Source organism: Medicago sativa, chromosome 7, assembly GCF_051527215.1.
Source record: "Medicago sativa cultivar Bolivia chromosome 7, Bolivia_mono, whole genome shotgun sequence".
Lineage (NCBI taxonomy): Eukaryota > Viridiplantae > Streptophyta > Magnoliopsida > Fabales > Fabaceae > Medicago > Medicago sativa.
In genome coordinates, this window is record NC_140755.1 from 5,660,524 (window position 1) to 5,669,643 (window position 9,120).

Sequence of the window (9,120 nt, forward strand, 5' to 3'; positions counted from 1 at the left end):
AACTTGGACTTAATTCCAACGTTATATGATTAGACAATTTTATTTATTGCAGTCAAGATATATGAACCAAAAGTTCATATAAATCAGAATTTAGAGAATATGAATCTCTAAACATAATAAATTATGATATGTGTGAATTTGATGACACATAAATTAGAAATGATAAAATGATGTTTTTATCATATTTATTGATGACTGTGAATTTTGGAAAATAAAATTGATATGCTTGAATGTTCAATTTTTATAACAAAAATTGAAATTTATAGAGTACCCAAGTCTAAGGACAAAAATTCTAATTAAGAAATTTTTGAAGAAAAGACAATCCAACTTGTCTTATTTTTGAACTTGGGATTGTCCGGACTATATTTGGCTTCAGGACCCCAAGAGAGTTAAACTCACTAGTAGAGCATATGAATGTGTATTCATTAGGTATGTTATAAATAACGAAGCATATAGGTTTTAGGACCTAAATGTTAAAGTGATCATAGAATAAAAAATGCTGATTTCTATGAAGTAAGTACCCCTGTAAATTAAAGAATAGTGGGGGCACTAGTGGGGGTAAACTAAACTCCCTTCTAAAAATTAAGAACTAGTGGGGGCACTATATCTAATCACATTCATGTAATTAGAAATAGTTATGAAAACATCATACGAGATGTTATAGAACCTCAAGGAGGTAAGAAAGCTAAAAATGCTAAAGAGTATGAACTTGGTTTATACATTGGAAGAAGATTCATTAAGCCTTAAAGAAGTTATATCCTCATTGGATGCTGAATTATGGCAAAAAGAAATAAACGATGAAATGAATCTTCTAGAGTCTAACAAAACATGACAGTTGGTTGACTTGTCTCATAGTTGCAAAATCAATCGGTTGTATTTGGATTTTGGAAAAAGGAACTAAAACCTGATGGTACGGTTGATGAATACAAGGCTCTCCTTGTAGTCAAAGGTTTTAGACAGAGAAAAATATAGACTTCTTCGACATTCATTCACCAGTCACGAAAATCATATCCATAAGAGTACTAGTCCCTTTAGCCGCCGTTCATAACTCGATAGTACTCCAAATGGATGTGAAAGTTGCCTCTTTTTATGGTGAACTAGAAGAAGAAATCTATATGAAACAACCTGAAAGTTTTGCGATTCATGGACAAGAAAACAAGGTTTGTAAGTTAGATAATTATTTGTATGGTCTAAAATAAGTTCTTAAGGAAATATTATTATTTCACCGTAAACTTGCAATCATATATTATGATCCAAGTGTAAGAACACTTGAGATGGAGTTAAACAAATAAAATATGCGAGCATCATTGGCAGTCCTTAGGTAAGCCATTGAATGTATTAGACCCGACATTGCTGATGTCGTGAAACTCTTGTGCAAGTTTACTAGTAGACGAATGAGAAGCATTGCCATGCTATAGAAAGAGTCATGAGGTGCCTTAAGAAGATTATGACTCTAAGATTACTTCGCTAGGAGTAACCTATTGTACTTAAATGGTACAAGATATAAAATAGAACATCTTTCAGATGAATATTTAGCGACTAGTGACTGCACATTGAGCATCACTAGAGGAGTTGTTTGTTAAAACAAATAATATTGACTCAGTCCACTATGGAATGAATCTGAGATGAGAACACTAGAGAAAACTAGTGAAGAAGCAAGTTGATAAGATGCTTGCTAATTGAGATCCCTTAGTGGATAAAACCGTTTCCAGAAGTGTTAATTCATTGTGATAGTCTGCAGCTATTACAAAATTGAGAATCGTTACCACAATGGTAAGAGGCGATTATTAAGGCACGAACACATAGAGAAATAGAGAGCTAGCTACTCTCAAAAGGAATGGTTAAAGTAGATCATGTACGTACTGATAAAGAATTAGTCAATCCTTTGACGAAAGGAATTACTAAAAAGAAAGTCCTAAACACATCCAATAGGATGGGACTAATGCCCAAAGGTCACAAGTGATGGTAACCCGACCTACATGACTGGAGATCCCAAGAAATAGGTTCAATGGGTAATAACAAGTCACAAGTGATAGAACATGCTATGTTAAAAGTAAGAAAGCATGATTCCTGCAGTGATAGAAGGATGAGATAATAGAAACTCTTAATGAGATCTATACTCTATTTGGAGTGGAGTACATAGCTACAGGAGTACTCTTGATAGACTCACCTATACGAATGTGGAACTAAGGGCCGGTTCCTATGGGATTCGGGGCAGAATACCTAGAGCGTTCGTTAAACCGGGATACACGTGCAAGGCCATAAACGCACGGGCTTTTAGAATACACCTTAAGAAAAGGTTTGTGTGTGGGTTCTATGTCTGAGATAGAGTTCAATGCTGTAAGCAACTCTTGTTAATCAGAATTTTACTCGCTATGCAAAGGTTCAAGTTGTAAGCGACACCTTTGTTTACTAACAAATCTTATGGAGACGTCTTTGACGTTATTTATGAAACCATTTTTTAAATTCAAGTGGGGGATTGTTGGAACATGTGTGGAAATTGAGTAAAAAGACTATAAACACAAATTCCCATGTTGGGTAGAACTAGTGTTGTGTGAATTGAAAAAAGTGGAAGTCCCACATCGGATGGAACACACACATTAGTAGTGTTTATATAGTGGGGGTGTACCTCTAATTAATGGGGGTACATAAGCACTAGAGAAAAATATATATTTGATATATATTTTATTATTTGGAAATGATAAATTAAATAATTAATTTAATCATTATTAGAAAGTGCTTTCTTAGTCCCCAAGTTTTGCTAAAATATTTTGGTACATAATATAATATATTTTTGTACTAAATTTAATATATTTTAGTACTCAATTAAGATATTTTTGTACTAGATCTAATATGTGAATTACTTAATCGCAAAGTAATATGTTACTTGTTCCCAAAGTTTTTCATATTACTTGTTCCCAAAGTTTCTCACTTATTAGTTGTGAATTTTCCCTATAAATAGAGAACTCACACAGTGCATTCCATACACCAAAGAGTTTCATTGAGTTGTCGGGAACTCTTTCTCTCTTCTCCCCTTTTTTGACTTGTGTTGACGAGTCTTTCATCTCTTCTCCCTCCTTCGACTTGTTTAACAAGTCCTTCTCCTTTTTCTACTCCTTTCTGTCCCTTCGGAATTAAGAGTGTTCTTAAGACCATAGTCCCTTTTCGGTTTAATGTCCCTTCGGAATTAAGAATGGTCTTAAGTTCATAGTCCCTTCGGTAATATATGTCCCTTCGGAATAAAGAGTACTTTTAAGATCATAGTCCCTATTTGAAATAATAATGTCCCGTCGGAATCAAGAATGATCTTAACGGTATATAAAAATTATTCAATAATTTTATTTGAGGAGAAATGGTGGTAACACCATATTTGAGTGGTCATAGTACCATATTGATAGTTTGGAGAACTTAAAGGTTAGAATGGTGGAAACACCATATTTGAGTGGTCTTAGCACCATAATAGAATGGTAATGGTACCATATTAAAGTGGTTTCAGTATTAAAGAGTGGTCTTAGTACCATATTCGAAGGTGTAAATCTCGAACGATTTTCTACAGTGCAGTAGTTAATCGAACAGTTGTAGCTGGGCTTGTTTTATCCTGGAGGCGGCGTGGTTGATAGTCTACCTTGCACAATTTTGGGTAGTGCCACGAAACGTCTTAAAGAGAGCGACCTGGTCGTGACTCAACCTAGTAACAACTTCGGTAGATAATAGAATTTGGAAATCCAAATATAATAGTTTGGAAATCCAAAAACAACAGTATGTATACACACATAATTTAAAATATATAGCAGCACTTTTTTCACATATACTATATCATACCCAGAAAAAATATACAGTTGAGAAGAATAAAGTATATGGGATGGAAAGTACAATTCCAAAGAAGTTTGTTGCTTTCTATGATAGTGACTCCAGTTGACACAAAATTAATATTACTTTGGACCCGCTGAACATTTTTTCATGACAGCATGTTAAGCATAAGTTGAATATGTTTTTATCCAATTTAAAAATAAATAAAAATATGTATTTCCCTATTGATATCAATATACATAAATGTTTTTTTTTTTTGATCAAATAGAAAAAATGCTATAAATGCAGGAGATGCCTGAACCTTAATACAAATAGCTCATATAGGTACATGAAAACGTAAACCTGTGCTATCCTGATGTAAATAAGGAAGAATAAAAGAGGGGGGGGGGGGGGGGGGGGGGGGGGGGGGGGGGGGGGGGGGGCTATTCCACCATTGAAAGGAGCTAAATGCGAGGCCTTGGCCAACGCATCAGCTACTAAGTTACCAATGCGGGGGACATAGGAGCAATATACATAAATGTGATCCTAGAATATACAACAGAAATTAATGCATCAATATGAATAAAATTTCATAAACATTATAATTAGTTCTTGCCTTCGAACAAAACAATACCATGACCTAATATGATTGTGTAATAAATTTGAATATCAAATTAAACACATACTCTATATGATATATATGTAGATTGAGTATATAATATAAAATAGGGAAATGTTAACGAGTGCCCCCGGGGCACTCTTTAAGGCTTTGTTTGCGAGTTTGGAGGGGAGGGGAAGGGAAGGCTTTGAGGGGTGGAAAATATGAGGGAAAATGGAGAAATCTTTCAAATTTTTTAAAAGGGTAGGTTTTTAGAGATTGATAAATTAATGCATATTATTACTATATTTTTAATTTTTAAAATAATATAACAACATAGATTAAATTTGAAAAATTCATATAAACCCTCCAAAACCCTCCTCCAATACAATTTTTAAGTTCCCCCAAATGAGGAGGGTTTAGTATTATGAAGAAATGTTAACCCCCCAAAGCCCTCCCCTCCCATTTTCCTCCATTTTCCTCCAAACTCGCAAACAAAGCCTAAGGGTCTAAAGTAGTAACCTTTTTATGAAAAATTGTGTATTCAACGTCTTGGAAATTGAACTATTTGACTTTTTTAATAAATAATTTCCTAATTTGAAATGCTTAAAGAGTGCTCCGGGAGCACTCGTTAACAAGACCCAATAAAATATATGTACATTGATAGTAAGGAATTGAGGGATGGTTATTATTAATTAAGTCCATATGGCTAACTTCCCACTTATTACCAATGCAGGTATTCCCGCATATTAGGGTTACTAGGGCTTGGTCCATCAGGGTCCACCATCACCTGAAAAATGCCACAGATTCAAAACCCCTAGAAATAAAAACCGTTAATCAATTGAAAATTTTGGCCCCTTTTATGGTGATGTCATTCTTCTAGCAGTTATTGTTAAGAATGATCCCAATTAGGTTTAATTTGTATAGAAGAATGGATATTGGTGAAGTCAATGATACTCTTAATGTTCAATGATTGAAATTAAACTACAATTATTTCCTAGATGTCAAATTTTCTTTTCCGGTCGACATGGAGTGTATATATGGTTTGGAGTGATTCACTATAATTCCAAATGACTTGCACACGCAGTTTTTGATTTAAATTTTTTGCCTCACAAGGGGTGCATGGGAAAAGGCACAACCAGAGAACATATTTTTCAGTGATACTTTCCCATGAATAAGACTCATGGTGCAGCTGATGGTAATATAGTGCTTTCGCAGTTGTGTATAAACGTTATCGACAAGGCTTTTTCCGACAATTTGTGGCCGTCGATAAGCCCTCGGTAGTACTTATTGTAGTAGGGGTTTCTATGAACTGGACACTTCGTGATTTCGTCAATATAGGCTACTAGAAATAGAAAGACATTAGGCTACTAGAAATAGAAAGACATTTTAGAACTTGGGGCATTAAGTTTCACTTACATGTTCAAGTACCGTCTTTTTTTTTATAACATTTAAAATCTTGTAAAAAAAAAAGATGTTTATATTTTATGGATTAATATCTCTTAAGGTTACTTTCTTCTATCTTTGGAGGGCCATTTATATTCTTGTATGTATACTTCTCTATCTCTATGTGTATGGGTTTGAGCACCCTTTGTGCTCTAATTTATATATGGTAATCTCTTAGTTGTTTAAAAAAAAAATTGAAGAATGTAACTAAGATCGATATATAATGCGAGGGGGTTAGGAGGTGGTGAGAAGAGGGTGGAGGTCCAGAAGTTGGTTTCTGAAAAGCAACCCTTTGTATTGTGCATTCAAGAGTCTAAATTGGGAATTGTCGAAGACGTGTTGATTAAATCTTTGTGGGGTGAAACAGCTTGTGGGTATTCTTACCAACCGTCGGTGGGAGCTTCTGGGGGTTTGGTGACGGTGTGGGACACGTCTTGTGTTACTGTTTGGTCTACTATGAGTTATAGTCATGTGTTAGTGATTAAAGGCTCGATTGTTCGCACTGCAGAAGAATTTGTTATTATTAATGTCTATGCGCCTTGTGATTTGGTGGCTAAGCAGGCTTTGTGGGAATCTTTGTCGCCGGTTGTTGCTAATAATAATGATGTGTGTTTATGTGTTTGTGGGGACTTCAATTCCGTTCGCAACCCGGAAGAAAAAAGGGGTCGGGGGACCGTATTCCGACAATTTGATGCAAACTTGTTCAACAAATTCATCGAAGACAATTTTTTGATTGATTTACCTATATGTGGTCGTTTGTTTACTTGGTATCGTGGTGATGGAGTGTCTATGAGCAGACTTGATCGATTCTTATTGTCACCAAAGTGGTGTGAGGTGTGGCCTAATAGTATTCAGGTTGCACATCAACTGGGGCTTCTGATCATGTTCCCTTAACGTTACATGTTGATGAAGCTAATTGGGGTCCACGCCCATTGCGTATGATGAAGTGTTGGGCTGATTTTTCAGGATATGAGGATTTTGTTCGTAATAAATGGGGGTCCTTTCAATTACAAGGTTGGGGCGGTTTTGTTTTAAGACATAAGCTGAAATTGATGAAAGCATGTCTTAAGGAGTGGCACCATCAACACTCCCATAATTTGAATGGCAAGATTACGATGATTAAGGACCGAATTTCGATTTTGGACTCCAAAGGAGAGACTTCTATGTTACGAGAGGATGAATTAGCAGAGCTTCATGACTTATCTCTTAATTTGTATTCCTTATCCCGTACACATAATAGTATCAGTTGGCAAAAATCAAGAATGAACTGGTTACAAGAAGGCGATGCCAATTCAAAATATTTCCACAGTGTGATGGCTAATCGTCAGCGTCATAATGCAATCCATATGGTGTCAGTAGAAGGCGTCACTGTGGAAGGTGCTCAAAATATTCGGGATGCAGTCTCTAACCATTTCTCCACTCATTTTAAATTAGTGGGGGGCGCTCGGCCAGGGGCCAGGTATACAAGGCCTTCAGTTTCGCAAAATCTCTTTCGGCGAGGCAGGTAATTTAACAAGATCTTTTTCATTAGAAGAAGTTAAACAGACAGTTTGGGATTGCGACGGTTTTAAGAGTCCGGGACCGGATGGTGTCAACTTTGATTTCATCAGACAATTTTGGGATATTTTGAAGGATGATTTTATGACCTTTATATCGGAGTTTCATCATAACAGGAAATTGTCAAAGGGATTAAATTCTACTTTTATAGCTTTGATTCCAAAGGTGGCCAACCCTCAACGCTTAAATGATTATCGTCCTATTTCCCTGGTGGGGTTCATGTATAAGGTTCTAGCGAAGGTCTTAGCTAATCGTTTGCGGACAGTTAATGGTAGTGTGGTTTCTGACTCCCAATCGATGTTTGTCAAAGGAAAACAAATTTTAGATGGAATTTTGATAGCCAACGAGGTGGTTGACGAAGCTAAGTGTATGAATAAGGAGTTGCTCATGTTCAAAGTCAATTTTGAAAAAGCATATGACTCAGTTGATTTAAAATACCTTGATTCAGTGATGATGAGTATGAATTTTCCAACGTTGTGGCGTAAGTGGATATCGGAGTGTGTCGGAACTGCAACGACGTCGGTTCTTGTTAATGGGTGTCCGACGGAAGAGTTTCCTATGGAGTGGGGTCTTCGACAAGGGGATTCTCTCTCGCCTTTCTTATTTTTATTAGCAGCCAAAGGTTTTAATGTGTTGATGAATGCGGTGGTTGAAGCCAATTTCTTTCACGGTTTTGGAGTAGGGGTTGGAAATGTTGTTCGCTTATCTCATCTTCAGTTTGCAGACGACGCCCTTATTATTTGTGAAAAAAGCTGGATGAATGTGCGCTCGATGAGGGTGGTATTGCTTTTGTTCGAGGAGGTGTCCGGTTTAAAAGTAAACTTTCATAAAAGCATGCTCAAAGGTGTGAATATTCCTAATTCTTGGTTGACAGAAGCGGCGTCAGTAATGAATTGTCGTCGAGGTTTTATTCCTTTTGTTTACTTGGGTCTTCCCATTGGTGGTGATTCGAGGAAGTTGAGTTTTTGGAAACCTGTTGTGGATCGAATTTAGGCTCGTCTGTCGGTGTGGAGTAACAAATTTCTTTCTTTTGGTGGTCGTTTGGTTCTTCTGAAATTTGTCTTATCCTCTCTTCCGGTTTACTTTCTTTCCTTTTTCAAAGCCCCTGCAGGTATAATTTCTTCTATTGAATCTATTTTTAAAAGATTTTTTTTGGGGGGGGGGGGGGTGGGGGGGTTAATAGGAAACTTGCTTGGATTAAATGGGATTCGATTTGTTTACCTAAGGAGGATGGGGGGTTGGGGGTTCGGAGTATAGGAGCCTTTAATATTTCTCTGTTGGGTAAGTGGTGTTGGAGAATGTTGACGGAGAAGGGGAGTTTATGGTATCGTGTGTTGAAAGCTCGATATGGGGAGGTTGGGGGGCGGCTTAGGGAGGGAGGGAGAAATTCGTCGGTTTGGTGGAAGATGTTGTGTCAGATCCGTGAGGGGGTTGGTGAGGGAGGGGGGAATTGGTTTGAAGAGAATATTAGGCGGGTGGTGGGAGATGGTACCTTGTTTTGGTACGATAGGTGGATTGGAGACATCCCGCTGAGATTGAAATTTCCTCGCCATTTTGATTTGGCGATGGAAAAGGATTGCTCGGTGGGAGACATGGAGGGTCGTGGATGGGGTATTGATGGAGGGGCGTGGGTGTGGAGGCATCGTTTGTTTGCGTGGGAGGAGGAGTCTGTAAGGGAATATTCTCTTTTATTACATAACATTGTTTTGCAGGATTCTGTTCATGATACT

The 9,120-nt window shown here is 37.0% G+C and overlaps 1 protein-coding gene across 1 annotated transcript; it reads left to right on the forward strand.

Moving 5' to 3' along the window:
• The first annotated feature begins 6,289 nt into the window (after window positions 1-6,289).
• On the forward strand, window positions 6,290-8,383 carry LOC146903769 (uncharacterized). The gene is made up of 3 exons (XM_085725431.1): window positions 6,290-6,680; window positions 6,800-7,337; window positions 7,507-8,383. Exons 1-3 carry the CDS (start codon window positions 6,290-6,292, stop codon window positions 8,381-8,383), a joined length of 1,806 nt encoding a protein of 601 aa, XP_085581557.1.
• Window positions 8,384-9,120: the final 737 nt, after the last annotated feature.

Excerpts from the sequence above, each read along its gene's own strand:
- LOC146903769 (XM_085725431.1), top strand. The coding sequence starts at position 6,290 with ATGAGTTATAGTCATGTGTTAGTGATTAAAGGCTCGATTGTTCGCACT. Across the intron at positions 6,681-6,799 it reads GTGTGAGGTGTGGCCTAATA|GATATGAGGATTTTGTTCGT; the intron begins GTATTCAGGTTG and ends CTGATTTTTCAG. Across the intron at positions 7,338-7,506 it reads AATCTCTTTCGGCGAGGCAG|GAAATTGTCAAAGGGATTAA; the intron begins GTAATTTAACAA and ends TCATCATAACAG.